The following is a 21,004-nucleotide window of genomic DNA, read 5'->3' on the forward strand; positions in this document are numbered from 1 at the left end:
AAGAGGTATTGGCTCCCGTGCTCCCACATCCGCAACCGCATCTACATCTGCAAGTGCATCTGCATCAGCTTCTGCATCCGTAGGTTGTGTTGGAGAGGGTTCTTCTAGGCCTCCTTTTCATCCTAGTGCTCATGTGAGTGTTAGTGGTAGTCGGTCTCATACTGAGACAGAGTCCAACACCAACCTATTGCGGCCTAGAGTGCGGAAAAACAGAATGGATAGTTACTTTGTGCCCCGCACTACTCCTGGCTCCCAACCCACGCTTGAGGGCATGGGTTTGAACAAGGAGATTCATGATGCTGCCAGAAAAGAGATTTGCAAATTCTGGTACTTTTGCAACATTCCATTTATTGCAGCCAGGTAATTGATTCTTTTTTCTTTGTTATCTTCAAAGTTAAAGTTAAAAGTAAAAGTAAAACTTTAATTATATCTACTTGTTTTATGATTTTAGTTTTTGACATCTAAATTTCTAATCAATATCATTATCTATTTGTGACAGGACTCCTTATTGGCAGAACATGATAGATGCAGTTACCATTTGTGGTCCGGGGTTTAAAGCCCCAACTGAGGCTGAGTTGAGTGGATACCTCCTAGAGGAAATGGTTGAGGATATGAGGCATGAGCTTGAGGACAACCGAAAGGAGTGGATCGAAAAGGGCTGCACCATCATGACTGATGGTTGGACAGATAGGAGGGGAAGAACACTCCTCAATTTTCTTGTATCCTGTAGAGGTGATTGATCATTCTACTTTCCTACATACATAATTTTGAATCGTGATTGACTATTTCAAATTTTGATTTGTTGATTGCTAATAGTAATTATAATTCGTTGTTTTGTTACTTGTAGGATATACCATGTTCCTCAAATCCATTGATGCTTCTGCTCATGTAAAAAACGCCACATACTTATGTGAGGTTATTGAGGAAGTTATAGCAGAGGTGGGGGAACAACATGTGGTGCAAGTGGTGACGGATAATGCAGCAAGTTATGTTGCTGCAGGTAAACTTTTAACTTTTTAACTTTTGAAAATAAATTTATTTGAATTTTGAACTTTTTCTAATTCTAACTTAGAATTTCTAAGTTTCCTAAGTTCTAACATGTTTGAAATTTGAATTTCTAATTATCTTAAAATTGTTGTAGGCAAACTTTTGATGGAGAGGCACCCCACCATATTTTGGTCCCCTTGTGCAGCACACTGCCTTGACCTCATGTTGGAGGAAATTGGCAAACTTGAGTGGGTCAAGTCATGTGTGGAAAGAACAAAAACATATGCAAGTTTATTTATAATCATTCATTTGTCCTTAGCACAATGAGGAAGTACACAGGAGACAAAGAGTTAGCTCGTCCAGGGATCACGAGGTTTGCCTCGAATTTCATCACCTTGCAGTCCTTATTGACATCAAGGGATGATTTGAGGAGCATGTTTATTGGGCGGGAGTGGATTTCATCTTCCTATGCTACGACCACTACAGGGATAGATGTGGTGGATTGCATATTTGATGATGATGGTTTTTGGAAACCTGCTAGAGAAATCCTTAAGGTAATTTTATTGCAATTTAACATTTAATATTTTACAGTTTACTATGCTAATTGTTTAATGATTTAGTTTTACCTTAAGTTATATTATTGAATTATTCTATGTTTAAGTTTTGACTCAAATTTTTTACTTTATATGTAGGCCACTGAGCCCCTTGTATCTCTCCTACGAACTGTTGATGGGGAGAAGCCCTCTATGGGCTACACATATGAGGGCATGGATAGGGCCAAGGAGGCCATTAGAGCTCAGTATGCAGGAGTGCAGGAGAAGTATGCCCCTATTTGGGACATCATTGATAGGAGATGGCAGAATTAGGTCCACAGACCCATCCATGCAGCAGCTTACTTTTTGAATTCGGCATTTCGTTTCCGTCCTGACTTCAAGGCGGATGAGGAGGTTCTCACCGGATTATATACAGTGATCCAGAGGTTGAGTACTGATGAGGATAGCAGTGCTGCAATTATTGAGCTTGATAAGTTCAATAATAAAGAAGGGCCACTTTTCTCTAGCAGGGTAGCCATAGATGCTCGGGAAACAATACAGCCAGGTAAAAATTAAATAATATATTCAAAATTTCAATGTTCATGAATCTAGATTCTAAACTTAAAGTTGATTATGTAATTTTAGAGTTAACTTGTAATTTGTAATTTGTAAATGAGACTAATTATTTTTATTTTCCCTTATTTCAGATATATGGTGGCAAATGTTTGGGGCCACAACCCCAAAACTTCAAAAAATTGCCATTTGTATTCTAAGTCAGCCAAGCAGTGCTTCTGGATGTGAGCACAATTGGTCCATGTTCGAGCACATCCACTCGAAGAGGAGAAACAGGTTGACAGTGCAGAGGTTGAATGATCTTGTCTTCGTTCATTACAACCTCCGTCTTAGGACCAGACAGATTTTGGGCACTGACTCCTCTCCGATCATTTTGGAGGAGATTGATCCAGAATCAGAGTGGCTCACAGAGGTTGTAGATCCAGTCTTAACTGAGGAAGACCGTGCGTGGATTGACCAGGTGGATATAGAGGCTGAGGCAGCTAGAGCACGTTCTTCAGGCATTGGTAGACGCACATGTGCACGCACAGACACAGGCCCTAGCGACATTCGTGAGCCCATCTTATATGCGGGAGATATGGCTCGACAGTCCTCTAGGACCTACATTAGACGCCTTGCTACTAGGCAGACTAGATACTCAGAGGCTGAGGCTGAGGCTGTAGCCGAGCTTGAGGATGATGTTGAGGATGATGATGACTATGAGCCTGAGGCTTGAGCTGGAGCCTTGTTTTTATATTTTGTTTACAGATATTGATACTGAATCATTGATAGACATATGTTTCAAACTTTCATGGATCTTCATCTTAGATTCTTACATAAATTTATGATTTGATGTCTTATGGATCATCTTACATACATTCTATGATTTAAATCATTATGATCATTTGATTTCTATTTACTTCAGCTAGCCTACAATTTAAATTTTAGATAACATAGTTACGTATGTGATGGATTTTATGTTCCATGTTTATGTATGTTAAGTTTTAACTTCTATTTGATGATGTTATAGTGTGCTTAAGTTATATTCAATAAAGGGTGCATGAAATAAGTTTTAAATTGTTAAAATCTTTAAATTTAAAGGGCTTTTTCAAATTTGCCGATTCATCGCCAATTCATCGCCGATTCATTGCCGATTCATGATTCAATTCGGCCTTGCCGATTCCGATTCACGTTTCTTTGATTTGTGTAATGTGTTTTTTCTTGGAAAATTTCAAATTTCAAAGGAAGAAGCTAGAAAAATCAGCAATCCCTACATTTTGTAGAAAAAATTGTATATACATGTTTACATTTTTTTCTAAAAAAACAAGGGTTTGTTATTGTTCTACTTCTCTCATTGAAGTATGCAATTTATATTTTAATAGAAAACATTCAAGACTTACAAGATGAGGGCAGCACATTGGGGCAGTGATATACTTGCATTGAGACCATCAAGGAGTCCATAGCTACTATTCCAAGACTTCTCAACTCATTTGAAAGTGATAAGTGTTAAAATTTGTAAATTTTATTGATTTTTGTATGGTTATGAATTTTTTTTATGTTTTGTAATGAAATTAATCATGGTAGCATCAATAGATTTGAATACCATATTGTTGGCATACGTGGCAATGATACTAAGCCGCGTAAATATACAAGTGTCAAGACAGTTCGATTCTGTTATGTCTGATTAGAAACATTTGAACAAGGAAAAGAAAATAAGAGGAGGTCATCAAAAGAGTTAAATGTTTTTGGTTCCTGTTAATCTGCATCGACATCCATAGGCTATGTTGGAGAGGGTTCTTCCATGCCTCCCTTTCGTCCTAGTGCTTGTACCTGTGCTCGTGTTTTTGCTTTTGCTCCTACCCTTTGGTCTTAGAGTTTGGAGATCCCGGTTGAACAATTATTTTGCACCACACACTACTCGTGGTGCACAACCCTAAATTAAGGAGCATGGGTCGAGACAAGGAGGTCCGTGATGGTGCAAGAAAACAAATTTGCAAATTTTGTTACTTTTGTAACATTCCATTTATTGCAGCCAAGTAATTCCTTTTTATTTGATTGTTATAAGTTCAAAATAATATTTTCAAATTTATTGTTTGAAGTTAGACTCTAATTTGTTTAATGATAATATATTTCTGAAAGATATTCTTATTGGTAAGGCATGATATTGAGTTTAAAGGCCCTACTGATACAGAGTTAAGTGGCCCCCTCTTGATAGAAATGGATCATGATATGAAAGTTGAGCTATTTCTAATGATAATATATTTGTGATAGATATCCTTATTGGCAAGGCATGATAGTGAGTTTAAATCCCCTACTGATATTGAGTGAAGTGGCCCTCTTTTGATAGAAATGAATTATGATATGAAAGTTGAGCTAGAGGATCGCCAAGAGTTTTGGAGCAAAAATGGGTTGCACAATCATGATTGATGGTTGGACAGAAAGGAGGAATATGATACTTCTAAATTTTCTTATTTCCTACATAGGTGATTGATCATTCTACTTCCCTAAATGCATTGAATAGTTTTAATTTTGATTTATTGATTGACTAATGATCATTGATAATTATTTTTCTTCATTTTCAAGATCCACCACATTTTTGAAGTCCATTAATGCTTCCTCACATGTGAAAACTGTCACAAACTGAAATGACTCTTATTATAAAGGCCACCAAAAAAAAACCCTAATACTGAGCTTATGTCAAATTTGTTAACTACTTAATATGTAACTGTTAAATCTCAATCAAATTCACCTTATAGAATGGCTATAACAGGTGTACTGATAAAATTTAAAAAAACCAACAATATTCAGGGGAACAAACAGATCTATGACACTTCAAAAGGTAAATGAATAACAATGTTCATACTTAGTTTTCATATAATGAAATCAACAGCAAGAACCTGAGGTTTCCCTATGAATCATCATAGGCACAAATACACTCCTCCATGTCCGACTGCAAATCGTGCTGAATGCCATCTCAATCTTACTCCAGTTATAATGGCGAACTGGTCGGCTGAGTCAAATGATATCTGAGAGTTGTTCCCAGCTATCTCGTGAGTCGCCCAATATTTGATACAAATCGTGCTACAGGTTTTTTTCCGCCGGGTCTAGAAGAGTTCGCTTTTAATCTCTTAACCTACAGAATATTCTTGCGATTTCCTGATAATCTTTTAACTCCCAAATAGGTAACGGACACTGACGATCTTGATTATTCTTCTGACCCGCCTGCCAATCCGTCTATCCTTGTGCGGTAATCTCTAACCACTAAACGGCACCCATCCGATTAAAATCGAATCCGACTATAAGGAATAGCGCTACGATTCTTATGGAAAAATTGGCGATGTTAATTGGTATTGTTTTGAAGTGCCTTCACTACCCAGACTGTGATATGAGGAAATTCTTATAAGCCCGGTCCTCTTCCTTCATACAATTTTTTATTGCTATTAGTCTCTACTAAACTAAATCCTTAAGACTGGCCTTAGGCCCCAGATTTTTTGCCCTGATGAAATGACTGTATCGTCACCTCCAATTTGCAATAATTCAAGTGATATTTCACACCCTCAAAATTGCTTATCGATGGGAGTTTTCGTTCCCAAAGATAAATTGAGAATTTGCAGACCAAACGACTACAAATTGCTCCAACTGAGATAGAAGTTGAATCCACAAAACCACCTGTGCAAATGGGTGCCTCTTGTCCTCTATTTATTCACATTTTGAGAAGTCACTGGAAGCTTCCAGAATCGTCCTTTATAATATCTTATTATAATGCACTTTTATTATCAAATAACTTTTATAAAAATTAAATAACTTTATTAAATTAAAAGTGCAATCTTAATTCATCATTAGAATATGTAGACCCCATTTACTGAATGTAGCAAAATACAATCTTCTGACGACGAGATGACTCTCTCTCCAAGATTATTTGCCTACGAGAGTCAATGATAGGCAAATCTACTGTAAGAATTGTGTCGCTAAAAAGGGGACATGACAGTCCGCCCTTCCTGAAATTGCTTGCCCTCAAGCAATCTCAAAGTTGGATGCTGCAAAATTGTTTCATTTTCCCAAGTAGCATCTTCAACTGGTAGATCTCTCCATTTAACCAAATATTCTCTGATCACCCTTCTGCGGAGCTATTTTTCCCTGCTTTCCAAAATGAATTCCGGCACTAAGATCAATTTCCCTTCATCATCCAAGGGAGGCAATACTGCAGAAGGTATCACATTCTGTCGCAACGACTTTTTGAGGCGCAATACATGAAACACATTAAACACTTTGCTATCTGCTGGAAGCTCAAGCTCATAAGCCAATTCCCCTATTCACCTGGTGATCCTGAAAGGCCCATAGTACCTAGGCTTAAGCTTCTCTGATCCACTCTTTTTGAGAGTAGATTGCCGAAATGGCTGAAGCATGAGGTAGACCATGTCACCCACCTCAAAGCTCCTCTTTGTCCTCTTGTGATCTGCATACTGCTTATACTAATTCTGTGCTCGAGCTATGTTATCCCGAAGAGTGCTAATAATGTCTTTACTCTCTTGCATTAAATCCCCAGCACGTGGAACCCGAACATCACCCATTAGCAAGTCAATAAAGCTCGGTGCATCATACCCATATAACGCTCGGAAAGGTGTCATCTGAATAGACATGTGAAAAGTGGTTTTATAACAATATTCACACAAATAAATCCATCTTACCCATGCCCTCTGCTGATCAGCCACGTAATTCCTCAAGTAGCCTTCCATCCACTTGTTTACTATCTTCGTCTGTCCATCAGTCTACGGATGAAAACTGGTACTGGGTGTGAGCTCAGTGCCACATAATCGAAACACCTCCTTCCAGAAATGACTCAAGAATCTACTATCCCTGTCACTGACAACACTACGGGGTATCCCATGTAATCTGAAAACCTCTCTGAAGAATACTTCAGCTACTTGTACTGCTGTATAAGTAGTGGTGATGGGGAAGAAGTGAGCATATTTCGTTAGTCTGTCCACCACAACGTAAATGCAATCGCCTCCCTGAGCCTTGGGCAACCCTGTAATGAAATCCATGGATATGCATTCCCACTATTGATCTGGAATAGGAAGTGGCTGTAGGAGTCCCGCTGGGAAGGTATGTTCTTGCTTATTCTGCTGACAAACAGGACACTCACGGACATACTGCAATACATCTGTCTTGAGTCCTTTCCATGTGAATCGTTCTCGCACCTGTCTGTATGTTTTAAAGTATCCGGGATGACCAGCTATAGGTGAATCATGAAGAGCTCGCATAATAGACTGCTTCACCTTCGATCCTGGGACTAAAAATATCTTGCTCTTGTAAATAATCAATTCATCCACAAGTGTATATCTGGTATCAACAATTGTCCCATCAACTATCCCAGATGCCCAAGAGTCTCTAGCGTATTCTGCAACAATCAAATGCTTCCAATCCTCAGAGATCTCTACCATTGCACTAAGATGTGGCCTGCGTGACAAGGTGTCTGCTACCACGTTCTGAGTGCCCTTAACATATGATATATCAAAGTCGTATGCCTGTAGCGTACTTACCCATTTCTGTTGTCTATCATTGAGATCTCTCTGCCCAAGGAAATGTCTCAAACTGTTGTGGTCAGTTTTTATACAAAACTTACCACCTACTAAATACTGCCTGAACTTGGCTAGTGCATGCATGATAGCTAACATCTCCTTGTCGTAAATGCTGAATGATTTCTCTGGCCCACGAAGCTTCCTGCTCTCATATGCAATAGGGTGTTTATCCTGCATCAAAACAGCCCCAATACCATCTCCTGAAGCATCACACTGGAGTTCAAATGGCTTCGAGAAATCGGGTAATGCTAGTACCGAGCATGAAGTCATGATCTCCTTAAATCTGTCAAAACAAGCCTGTGCCTTTGCTGTCCAAACAAAAGCTCTCTTTTTAAGCAAATCTGTCATAGGAGCCGCGTGCCGCGATTATCCGCAAACAAATCTGCGATAGAAGCCACATAAACCAAGGAATCCTCTCAGCTGTGTCAGGTTCTCAGGAATAGGCCACTCCACAATAGCACGAATCTTATCAGGGTCCATCCGTACTCCTTCTCTACTGATAATATATCCTAAGTATAATAACTCGATCATGCCCAAATCACATTTAGACTCTTTGGCATACAAGGACTCTGCTTGCAAGGTCTTCAGTACTGTCTCTAGATGCTCCATATGCTCATGCCATGTTCGACTGTATACCAAGATATCATCAAAGAAAACCAATACAAACTTCCTCAGCTGATGATGGAAGACCTTATTCATGGTGGACTGGAAAGTAACTGGTGCATTAGTTAACCCGAATGGCATCACTACAAACTCAAAGTGTCCATAATGACATCTGAAGGCAGTCTTTTCTATGTCTTGTTCTCTGACTCTAATTTGATGGTACCCGGATCTTAGGTCTATCTTACTAAAGTAGCATGCCCCATGAAGTTCATCTATCAGCTCATCAATCCGTGGAATAGGATATCTATTCTTAATGGTCTTCTTATTCAGCATTCTATAATCAATGCACATCCGAAGAGAACCATCTTTCTTCTTTACCAAAACTACTGAAGCAGCAAAAGGAGACTTACTAGGTCTAATGTGTCCCATTGCGAGAAGTTCCTTGATGGTTTTCTCTATTTCATCTTTGAGCCTCTTTGGATGCCTGTATGGAGTAATCATAACTGGTTTAGCACCCTCTTCTAATTCGATGATGTGCTCAATCCCTCTATCAGGTGGTGTACCAGGTGGAATATCACTGAATACCTTATTATATTTCTTTCTCAATATCTGGATGTCTGGATGATATTCTGTCTTTTGTTGTTCCTCTTTTGTGGGCATGAGAGTACACATAGCTGCCCATTAAATATCATTATGTCTCACCAATCTTTCCAATCGCCTAAGAGAAATGGTTCGGATGTCACTATTTCGGATAGCTCTCAACACATGCTGCTTCCCATCTACCTCAAACTTGATCTCCATGTCCTTGAGTCGAAAAGTGACCTCACCTAATAAACGTAACCATGTCATACCCAAAACGATATCCAAGTCACCCATATTGACCACATGGTAATCCGCTTTGAATTCATAATTATTCAGGCATAAAGGCATGTCTCTAACTATCCTGTTACACTTAAGAGTGTAACCATCAGCAACTTGTACTCGGAGGCCTTCAAATTCCTCTGTCTTAATACCACGGCGCTCAACCAGTCGTGCATCAATGAAGTTGTGCGTAGCACCTGTATCAACCAATGTGATCACCTTCTGTCCTGCTAAAACACCACGTAACCTAAAAGATCCCTCCTGCTGAATACTAGACAAACGCCCCTGCTGTAAATGTAACTCAGTTTCCTCCTTTTGCTCTGAATTTCCTGTTTCTCCTTCAGGTTCTGAATTACTGTGATCATCCTCATTTGCCGTACTGTCAGAATTTGATCCTTCGTAATATGCCCACATAACTCTATTGGCTTTTCCTTTAGGTCTCAAAGGACAATCATGATCCCTGTCATATGGACCTTTGCAATAGAAGCATAGTTTCTTTCTGCGCAAATCGTTTAATGCTTCTGCATCCAAGGGTGTAGTGGATTTTCCTTTGGTTTCAATACTCTTTCCTTTATTCTTATCAAACTTCTTATTGTCTCTGAAAGAAGTAGTACTCTTGGAAGTGAACCTACTAGAAGGTGCTGTTAGCTCCATACTCCGCGCTTTCCTCATGGTCTCCTGAAGTGTTGGTGGATCAAATGCCTTAATCCACCCCTTAAGGGGTTCGGACAATCCTTCTGTGAATACGATAACCAATCGTCTCTCAGACACATCCTGTACCATAACTGACAACCTCTGAAATTCACTAATATAAACCTCCAAATTGCCTGACTATCTTAACTGAGCGAGGTCGCGAAAATAAATCTCCGGATCTTTTTTATCAAAACGTTCAACCAATCTATCCACAAAGTCCTGGTAAGATGTCACCTGATTGTGCTGCAACGTAACCATCCCGTGTGACCACCAATCATGAGCTGCTCCCTCCAAATGCAAAGTGGCATATCTGATGGCATCTATCTCTGACATAGGCCTCAATGCCAGGAATGTATCCAACTTATGAACCCAAGCCTGTGCTGTCATCTGACCACTACCATCGAAAGATGGTAAAGTGAGTTTGCTAACAGCTCGTTGCAACTCACTATCATGACCTCCTCTAGACCTCCTATTCTGACAGCTGCTCCTCATATGCTCTCTCCTTTGGTTCAAATAGCGATCAAAGTTCAATAGTTTACGCACATGCGGTGGTAGTGCCTGCCATTCTACAGTAGCAGCTCTGAGATCATCCTGAAAATCATCCAGCAAGTCATCTTCTCCTATCTCCTGAGCCTCCTCCCTTAGGAAGGTGGGACGAGTAGGCCTATTTGCTGTCCATGATCTACGCCTAGGAGGACCCTGTGAGCCTGCCACACTTCTATTATCATGATCAGGTGTACCTCTACCTTGTTCCTGAATCCTGGGCTGAACAACTCTCTCCATTATGGTAGTCAAAGCTTGTAGTGACTGAGCTATTTCTTGCTGTCCGGTAGTCATGATTCTGTAAATCTCTCTAGTTTCATCATCATCAACTCTGGGAAATCTCGGTGGACTCTGTGATTGTCTTTCCCCCATATCTCTGCCTTTAAGTTTTGTCCTCCTGCGAATATAATATCTGGAATATGATTGCATAAGATGTCCTACCCAACAGGATGGCAGGAACACTGCTCTGATACCACTGAAATGACTCTTATTATAAAGGCCACCAAAAAAAAAACCCCTAATACTGAGCTTATGTCAAATTCGTTAACTACTTAATATGTAACTGTTAAATCTCAATCAGATTCACCTTATAGAATGGCTATAACAGGTGTACTGATAAAATTTAAAAAAACCAACAATATTCAGGGGAACAAACAGATCTGTGACACTCCAAATGGTAAATGAATAACAATGTTCATACTTAGTTTTCATATAATGAAATCAACAGCAAGAACCTAAGGTTTCCCTATGAATCATCATAGGCACGAATACACTCCTCCATGTCCGACTGCAAATCGTGCTGAATGCCATCTCAATCTTACTCCAGTTATAATGGCGAACTGGTCGGCTGAGTCAAATGATATCTGAGAGTCGTTCCCAGCTATCCCGTGAGTCGCCCAATATTTGATACAAATCATGCTACAGGTCGTTTTCCGCCGGGTCCAGAAGAGTTCGCTTTTAATCTCTTAACCTGCGGAATATTCTTGCGATTTCCTGATAATCTTTTAACTCCCAAACAGGTAACGGACACTGACGATCTTGATTATTCTTCTGACCCGCCTGCCAATCCGTCTATCCTTGTGCGGTAATCTCTAACAACTAAACGACACCCATCTGATTAAAATCGAATCCGACTATAAGGAATAGCGCTACGATTCTTATGGAAAAATCGGCGATGTTAATTGGTATCGTTTTGAAGTGCCTTCACTGCCCGGACTGTGGTATGAGGAAATTCTTATAAGCCCGGTCCTCTTCCTTCATACAATTTTTTATTGCTATCAGTCTCTACTAAACTGAATCCTTAAGAATGGCCTTAGGCCCCAGATTTTTTGCCCTGATGAAATGACTGTATCGTCACCTCCAATTTGCAATAATTCAGGTGATATTTCACACCCTCAAAATTGCTTATCGATGGGAGTTTTCGTTCCCAAAGATAAATTGAGAATTTGCAGACCAAACGACTACAAATTGCTCCAACTGAGATAGAAGTTGAATCCACAAAACCACCTGTGCAAATGGGTGCCTCTTGTCCTCTATTTATTTACATTTTGAGAAGTCACTAGAAGCTTCCAGAATCGTCCTTTATAATATCTTATTATAATGCACTTTTATTATCAAATAACTTTTATAAAAATTAAACAACTTTATTAAATTAAAAGTGCAATCTTAATTCATCATTAGAATATGTAGACCCCATTTACTGAATGTAGCAAAATGCAATCTTCTGGCGACGAGATGACTCTCTCTCCAAGATTATTTGCCTACGAGAGTCGATGATAGGCAAATCTACTGTAGGAATTGTGTCGCTAAAAAGGGGACATGACACAAACTTATGTGAGGCTATTGAGAAAGTCATAAATAAGGTAGGGGAAGAAAATACAGTGCAAATAATGATGGATAATACAACAAGTTACACTGTTGCACGTAAGCTTTTAAGTTTTGATGGAGGCATCAAGAGGCTTATTTAAAAAATTATTATCTCATCTAGATTTTTAATTAATCTAAAATTATTGTGGGTAAAATTTTGATGGAGAGGGTATCTGATAAGATTTTGGTCTCCATATGCAGTCTATTACCTTGACCTCATGTTGGAGGATATTGGTAATATTGAATAGATGAAAGAATGCATTGATAAGATCAAAAATATTTACAAATTTATCTACAATCATGTATTAGTCCTTAGCATTATGAGGCAACACACGGACAAAAGGAGTTGGTTTGTCCCAATATCATGAGGTTTGCTCAAGTTTCCTCACACTAAAATCCTTGATGAAACCAAATGCAACTTGGAGTCATTGGTAGGGATGGATGCGACATATTACATTTTTTATAAGGCAAGGTTTTAGACCCCTTATGCAAAGATCACGTGGGTAAATTTATTTAAGACTTTAATATTTATTATTTACTTTTTATAATTTTATACATATATTTCGTTTTGTTTACAACTTTGCATTTTTTCTTATTCTCATGCACACTTGTGACTTTATTGGTCTCGATTAACATTATTTGCAAATTACTAAGCTTCTTGTTATTCTCCTACGAGTTGTTGATGGGGAGAAACCTTCTACAAGCTACATATGGGGGCATGGACAGAACTAAGGAGGCCACCAAATCCATTTATGCACGAATTGGGGATAAGTGATGGAAAAACTAGCTTCACAAGCCTATCCATGCAGCAAATTTATGGGGCCCATTTGGGAGATAATTGATAAGAGATGGAAAAACTAGTTTCACAAGCCTATCCATGCCGCAAATTATTTCCTCAATTTGGTATTGCCTTTCTGCAATAAATTCAAGGCAGACGAGGAGGTCCCTAGTGGTCTATAGATAGTGGTATAAAAGATGTCTACGGATAACACAACTACATTACACAAGATGGACACATATAATAGTGCAACAAGGACAATCAAATAAACAAGATGTGCAAAGATACTTGGACGAAATTGCAGCCAGGTAGAAATATATATGTTTAACTAAAGATTGTTAATTTTATGGCTTATGCATTTTGATTTTACTCTAACCTTAAAGTTGGAAATGAGACTGATTTTTTTTTGTTTTCCTATTTCAAATAGATGGTGGAAAATTTTTGGGTCTACTGCCCCAAACTTTCAAAAAATTGTCACTCATATTGAGTCAATCATGTAGCGCCTCTAGATGTGAACTCAATTGGAGCATGTTCAAACACATCCACTTGAAGAGGTGTAATAGATTGTCTGGTAAGAGGTTGAATAATCTAGTCTTTGTTCATTACAACCTTCATCTTACGACCAAACAAATTTAGGACCCTATCTGGTCCATCTAGCGGAGGTCAATCTAGAGTCTGAGTGGCTCACTAAGTCAACCAATCTTGTCTTCACTCATGAGGACCTTGAGTGATTTGATCAAGAAGAGGTAGAGATTGAGGCTATGGCTATGGCAAAGGAGGATAGTGCACAATCAGGCATAGTTGAAGTTGATCAAAGTACCACCTCACAAGTAGAGAATATGGCTGCTCAATCGTCCAAGACCTACCTTAGACACATTTGTAGGAGGCAAACAAGCTACTCTAAGGCTAAGCCTAAGCCTGAATTGAAGCCATAGACTTGTTTTTGTTTACATATGTTTGGGAACATTTGATGTCATGGATTTTATATACATTTGGCAATATTTATAAGTCTATATATGTTTTCTATTTCCTTCAACTACAATTTACATTTGTACTTATGTGTTGGATGTACATTTATGTATTTGAACAAAACATCTTCTATTTGATGATGTTATAATGTCTTTGAGCTTTACTCAATAGTGGCTGCATGAAAGAAGTTTAAATTGTTAGAAATCTCTAAATTTCAAGGATTTTTCATTTTGCCGAGTCTTTGTCATCAAGTCATTCTCACCAAGTTCAAGTCAAGTCCCCATTTGGGAGATAATTGATAAGAGATGGAAAAACTAGCTTCACAAACCTATCCATGCAGCAAATTATTTCCTCAATCTAGTATTGCCTTTCTGCAATAAATTCAAGGCAAATGAGGAGATCCTTAGTGGTCTATATATGGTGGTACAAAAGATGTCCATGGATAACGCAACTACATTACACAAGATGGACACATATAATAATGCAGCAGGGATGATTTCCACAAACAAGATGTGCAAAGATGCTTGGACAAAATTGCAATCAAGTAGAAATATATATGTTTAGCATAAGATTCTTAAATTTATGGCTTATACATTTTGATTTTATACTCTAACCTTAAAGTTGGAAATGAGACTGTTTTTTATTGTTTTCCTATTTTAATAGATGGTGGAAATATTTTGGACCTACTGCCCCAAACCTCCAAAAAATTGTCACTCATATTGAGTCAATCATGTAGCGCCTCTAGATGTAAACACAATTGGAGCATGTTCGAGCACATCCACTCGAAGAGGTGTAATAGATTGTCTATTAAGAGGTTGAATAATCTAGTTTTTGTTTGATACAATCTTCATCTTAGGACCAAACAAATTTAGGACCCTCTCTGGTCCATCTATCAGAGGTCGATCCAGAGTCTGAGTGGCTCACTAAGTCGACCAATCTTGTCTTCACTCATGAGGACCTTGAGTGATTTGATCAAGAAGACGTAGAGATTGAGGCTATGGCAATGGCAGAGGAGGATAGTGCACAATCAGACATAGGTGATGTTGATCAAAGTGCCACCTCACAGGTAGAGAATATGGCTGCTCAATCATCCAAGACCTACCTTAGACACATTTATAGGAGGCAGACAAGCTACTCTGAGGCTAAGCCTTAGCCTGAATCGAAGCCATAGACTTCTTTTTGTTTACACATGTTTGGGAACATTTGATGTCATGGACTTTATATACATTTGGCAATATTTATAAGTCTATATATCTATGTTTTCTATTTTCTTCAACTACAATTTACATTTGTACTTATGTGTTGGATGTACGTTTATGTATGTCAACAAAACATCTTTTATTAGATGACGTTACAGTGTCTTTGAGCTTTACTCAATAGTGGCTGCATGAAAGAAGTTTAAATTGTTAGAAATCTCTAAATTTCAAGGATTTTTCATTTTGCTTAGTCTTTGTCAAGTGAAAAGTCAAGTCATTCTCACCAAGTTCAAGTCAAGTCCGAGTCTAGGAACTTTAATTTAGATTATATAACAGATCTAAATAATAACTACCAAGGAAAAAACAGAACTCAGGAGCAGCCCTTGGATCTCTCAATGAAGTAACTCAAAGTTCTTCTACATCTGAGATTGAGTTATAAGTAGGTGATGATTGCTAGGACTATGACAAACCAGATTCCAATGTAATTTATTTACAAGTCTATTTATGTATAGGCACACATATATAATACATGTATTGTACACATAAATAAACTTCACAATGAAATTAGTTGGACTAACCCAGAAAATTCTTGGAACAAGCGAATTTGTAATTCTTGCAAAACAATTAAATTGAAGATGAACACCATTTAACTTGCCCTTCCTGTAATACTTTGAGAAATACGCAACTTCATCATTCACATAATATTCAAGAACCCCTAACATACAATAATCACAATGACTTAAAACACCTTCATTTCCATAATGTTAATATATAGGACCAATGTTAGAAAGATGTATTAATTCCGTTTCTATTTCATTCCTCTGTTAGTAAATGGGATATGCTTAGTTACCGGATTCGCCTGGAAATGACCGGATCTATACTCGGGTCCGATTCGGATCCGGATCCACGTATGGATCCGAGAGGATCCGGGTAGGATTCGTAATCCTGTCTGTGGATCCGTAAGGATCTGCGGCTCGCAGATCCTTATGGATCCACAGGCAGGATTCACGCGCAGATTTGCGTGAATCCGCGGCAATAACAAAATAAGGAAGCAAAAACGTGGGCCCAATTTCATTTTTTTTATGTTTTTTTTTTCCTTAAAGGCCCTAAACCCTAAAAACAACCCTCTAAATCACAATACAAGTTCATTTGCTCTCTATTTTGCTCTCTCATACTTGCTAGTTTGAAGTAAAGTGCTTGGATTCGAACGAGTTCGGTTGTGGAGCTTCAAATACCTTGCAAGAAGTGTTTAAGGTATGCATTTCAACCATATTCTTGAGTTCTTTCATAGATTATTGATTTATTTTTAGTTTTTCAAATTTTCAAGTTTTTGTGCAAGTGTGAAGCATGGTTTTCTTTCACTTTTTTTTTTCTAGATTGCAAGAATAGAACAATGAGTAGTCAAGGCTCAGTGGGTGGGGGTGGGGCTGCATCACCAAGCTTCAAAATTGATAAGGGGTCTCCTTTATGGAGACACACAACAAGAGTTGCACAATGTCCTGGGGGTGGGGCATACATATGGAAATGTAATTTTTGCAACATACAACATAGAAGCTCCTATTCCCGAGTGAAACTACATTTTTTGGGCCCTACGGGTGAAGGAATTCACATGTGTCAAGGTAGTGATAAGAAGGGATTACCAGCTACACAAATAGCAGCATTAACAAAAGAGCAAGAGGATGCTGATAGAGCAGTTGCAAAAGCAAAACATGGTGCTTCAAAAAAAACAAATATACCAACATCATCATCCAATCAAACAAACACAAGAACACATCCTTTTTTGCCTATGCCAACTACAAATGATGAAGATGAAGACCCATCTCCACTCACCCGCAAGAGAGGCCCACTAGATAGGGCATTCCAAATTGAAAAGAGAGACATTGTTGATCACAAAGTTGGACGTTGTTTAATTACAAATGGTGTTTCATTTAATTTTGCTAGATCACCTTATTTTAGGGAGATGGTGGAAGCAATAAATGATGCACCCCATGGTTACAAACCGCCTGGTTATGAGAAGTTGCGCACTACCATATTACATGATGAGAGGAAAAATGTAGAGGCTCAACTTCAACCAATAAGAGATTTTTGGGTTCAATCGGGTGTGTCTATTATTTGGGATGGGTGGAAAGATTGTAGAAACCGTCCATTGATTAATGTTATTGTTGTATGCCCTAAGGGGGCAATGTTCTTGAAGGCAGTTGATTGTGAAGGGCAAGTGAAAGATGCAGAATTTATTTCACGCATTCTCATTGATGTCATAGAGTCAGTGGGTCCTGATAATGTTGTCCAAGTGGTCACGGACAATGCAAAAGTTTGCAGGGCTGCAAGGATAATTGTAGAGTCTAGATATGATCATATCTTTTGGACACCATGCACCATCCACTCTCTCAATTTAGTGATGAAAGCAATTGGCACCGAAATAGATTGGGTGAAAAGGATATATGAGGAAGCTAAAGAGATTCAAATGTTTGTGACAAATCACCACATGTCACAAGCAATTTTTAGGAGTTTCTCGGACTTGGAGTTATTGAAGGTAAATTTTTATATTTAATATATAATTGAATATTATTGGATTCCACAATTATTAATTTTTGTTGTTGTTTACATTAACATGTTTCAATTTTTAAATGTTTTACTAACTTGAGTTTAACTTGCTCTTAGGTTGCTGAAACCCGCTTTGCCTCTCACACAATCGTCTTGAGACGACTTGTGAAGGTAAAAGAAGCATTGAAGCATATGGTCATTAGCCCCGAATGGGGCGTTTGGAAGAATTCCAATATAGCAAGGGCTTTAAATGTGAGAAGAATGATACTAGATGAGGATTGGTGGGGTCTTGTGAGTTATGTGTTGGAAATCACCGATCCAATAATGGCAATGCTTCGCTTAGCAGATAGTGATGAGCCATGCCTTGGGGATATTTATGATTCCATGGATAGTATGCTGGAAAAAATTAAAATGGTAAGTTTTACGCTCTTTTACAACAATTTTTTATTTGAGAGATATCTAGATTCTAAAGTTTAAATTGACATATTCACTAATTATAATTATTATTCATATTTCATATCTTAGGTCATACAGAGGAGGGAGAATGATCCTGAGGACACCCTTTACAAAAAGGTGGAAAAAATTGTTCATCATCGATGGAACAAGATGACCACACCTTTGCACCTCCTTGCATATGCTCTATCCCCGAGGTACTGTAGTTCTTATCAAATGTTTGTGCTTATTTTATCCAATGTTTGTGCTATTGATATTTGATAGTGTTCAATTGTCTTTTGTTATCCCCAGGTACTATAGTGCAGATGTACTTCGCATTCCAGGTAGAGTGCCACCATTTAGAGATGCAGAGGTTGCAGATGGGTATAAGAGGGCACTAGCTAAGATATTCCAAGATCCAGAGATTGGGGCAATTGTGAGGAGTGAATTTGCTACTTTCAACTCAGGTGAGGATTTCCACCCTATTGCCATAGCAGACCAAAGCAGGATGGGTGCCATCAAATGGTGGTACCTTCATGGGCAAGCCTTCACGTACCTCCAACCTCTTGCCATAAAGGTCCTATCCCAAGTAAGTTTGTAAAATTAAGCTTAAGGTTAACATTCTCAATTCCTTGAATTTATTATTTAATTTATTTATCTTGATTGTTGTATTGATAATTTTTAATTTCTCTTTAAGTTGCCAGCTCTTCTGCAGCTGAGCGGAATTGGAGTACTTACTCCTTTATCCACTTAGTCAAACGCAACCGGTTGGCTCCAAAAAAATCAGAAGACCTTGTGTTCATTCACAACAATTTGCGCTTGTTGTCACGGAAGGATCCTAAGTACAAGAAGGGGCCCAAAAAGCTTTGGGATGTAGCACCCGAGACTCCTGATTTAGATATGACCATCCGGGATCTTTCTAGATCCACTTTGATTGATGTGGATGATGAAGAGGAGGATTATGAGTTAACAATCCCCTCTACTATTAGTGGTTTGGCTTCCTCTACTGATACAGATGCAGCTCTTGCAGCTCACCAGTACCCCTCTAATGTGGATTTTCTTGAAAATCCATTTGATGATTAAATAAAAACTTTAGTGTTGACTCTTGACTCTTTTATGAGTAAATCATGTTATAAACTTTAAGTTTAATGATCTATATTTTGAATGTTACAAACTTTCACTTTCAATAATTCAATGTGAATGTGTTGATTTTCTTTATAATCGTGAAAAATAGATTAATTATCAATGTCATTGATCAAGTATACTAGATTCATAGATGCATACTAGAATCATAGATTCATACTATGAAATGATTTAGTTTTAGAATTATGTATATTTTTCTTATTTTTTAGTGTATATATATATATGCACGAATCCTCCACGAATCATAATTGGGAAAAAAAAAATCCTGAATCCACAGATCCGATTCACGTGCCCGAAACGGATTTGTGTCACGAATTGGCAACTAAGAGAATATCTTGTATCTTTTTCTCCTGTTGCAGTATTTTCTGGACACATATAACAAGGAGAGAAATAAGTAATATCGCTGATTCTACCAATCAAGAATTCCCAACCATGGATAATTGGAGGAATGCCAATAATAACAAGAACAATTTGGACAATACTAGCATAACAATGTCAAAAGATGTGTCGCTTCATGTAATTGATACTGATGAAATCTATTTAACTTCTATGACTCCTGCTGTAGTTTATAACTAGATGATGCATTTCAAAAATCTAGATAATATGACACAAATAATATTTTGAGTAAATATATAGAAAGTTCGTGTACCTCATATATTACGTAGACAATGAAATCTGGTTAACATATAATGAGTACAACTGTAATTGAAAATTTCTTCATTTATTAAAACACAAAAAGTGATCAAAAAAGTTTGACACATTAAAACTAAACAGGAAACTGATGGGGCAGCAACAAAAAATTCAAAATTTTCCTCCAAATAGTAATTTCCTCGTTAATTACTTGGATTCCTCCATACCCACTACTAAGCTTTAACTAACCTTGATGTTAGGTTGGACTGAAACAATGATACCATCTTCAATATAAACATCCGCCACCTGCTGGCTCTCAGCATTAACTACAGTTCCTCCTTTAATCAACAGCTTTGAGGAATGTTTGTAATCAGTGCATGGCCATTCATCCCCAGTGGCACCACTTGTGCACATCTGACAGTGGATGGAGAAGAATTAGAAATCAAGCGAGATTATTATTACCGAAAATTTCATAAGGTGGAATATTTTACTGTTTACCGCTTGGTCAGTCCATCCATAGGTGATCCCAAACTCAGAAAAAAGAAGTCCACAATATATTGTCAGTAAGAGCAATAATGCCCTTCTGCGACACGGATTTGCTTCCTCTCCCATGCCTTTCAATTCCTGTGCTATTATGAATCTAATCTCAATGCATCTCCTTAACAGATGTTTGGCTTATGGAATCTGGAGTTAACGAAGATTATGGTAGTTTTAAAGTGGGAGGGGATTCCACATAAAAGGGCGGCCCTTGTTGACCTTAAGAAGGAGCGAAAATGATGGAATGGACTAATGTGGACTTCAGAGCTATCTTGGTGCCTCGTGGTGCGACTTTTTACGAGACATCTATAAGAGATTGTTTGATTGACGTTTATTCTTATTGTTATTATTATTTTTATAGAAAAACGAAACAATGAAACCACACAATGAGAAGAGTTAAGAACGAAGAAGAAATTTTAATACAGGTGTAGGGGAGAGGACCCAGTAGTTGTGCACCCTAACTTCGTACTTCTCAAAATCCTATGTGGAAATTTCGAATCACTCTCATTTTTTGATAGCAGCTTACTTGGCAAGTCCCCTGCTTATAACTAAGGT

The 21,004-nt window shown here is 38.1% G+C and overlaps 2 protein-coding genes across 2 annotated transcripts in view; one reads left to right on the forward strand and one right to left on the reverse strand.

Annotated features, from left to right (window-relative positions):
• The window catches only part of PYD2 (pyrimidine 2), a 185,099-nt gene extending 164,480 nt beyond the window's left edge, over positions 1 to 20,619 (reverse strand). The window contains exons 1-2 of the mRNA XM_089806137.1: positions 20,411 to 20,619; positions 20,162 to 20,326 (exon numbers count right to left, since the gene is read on the reverse strand). Coding sequence (XP_089662263.1) covers positions 20,162 to 20,326; positions 20,411 to 20,524 — 279 coding nt within the window. The 5' untranslated portion in view covers positions 20,525 to 20,619. The remainder of the gene's footprint in view (positions 1 to 20,161; positions 20,327 to 20,410) is intronic.
• Positions 708 to 5,323, forward strand: LOC149536339 (uncharacterized). The gene is made up of 3 exons (XM_089803545.1): positions 708 to 1,000; positions 1,142 to 1,239; positions 5,255 to 5,323. Exons 1-3 carry the CDS (start codon positions 856 to 858, stop codon positions 5,321 to 5,323), a joined length of 312 nt encoding a protein of 103 aa, XP_089659671.1. The 5' UTR covers positions 708 to 855.
• Positions 20,620 to 21,004: the final 385 nt, after the last annotated feature.

The sequence above is a fragment of the Cupressus sempervirens genome, chromosome 10, assembly GCF_028749045.1.
Source record: "Cupressus sempervirens isolate cs-2001-9-10 chromosome 10, ASM2874904v1, whole genome shotgun sequence".
Lineage (NCBI taxonomy): Eukaryota > Viridiplantae > Streptophyta > Pinopsida > Cupressales > Cupressaceae > Cupressus > Cupressus sempervirens.

Excerpts from the sequence above, each read along its gene's own strand:
- LOC149536339 (XM_089803545.1), top strand. The coding sequence starts at position 856 with ATGTTCCTCAAATCCATTGATGCTTCTGCTCATGTAAAAAACGCCACA. Across the intron at positions 1,001-1,141 it reads AGCAAGTTATGTTGCTGCAG|GCAAACTTTTGATGGAGAGG; the intron begins GTAAACTTTTAA and ends AAATTGTTGTAG. Across the intron at positions 1,240-5,254 it reads AAATTGGCAAACTTGAGTGG|GTAACGGACACTGACGATCT; the intron begins GTCAAGTCATGT and ends ACTCCCAAATAG.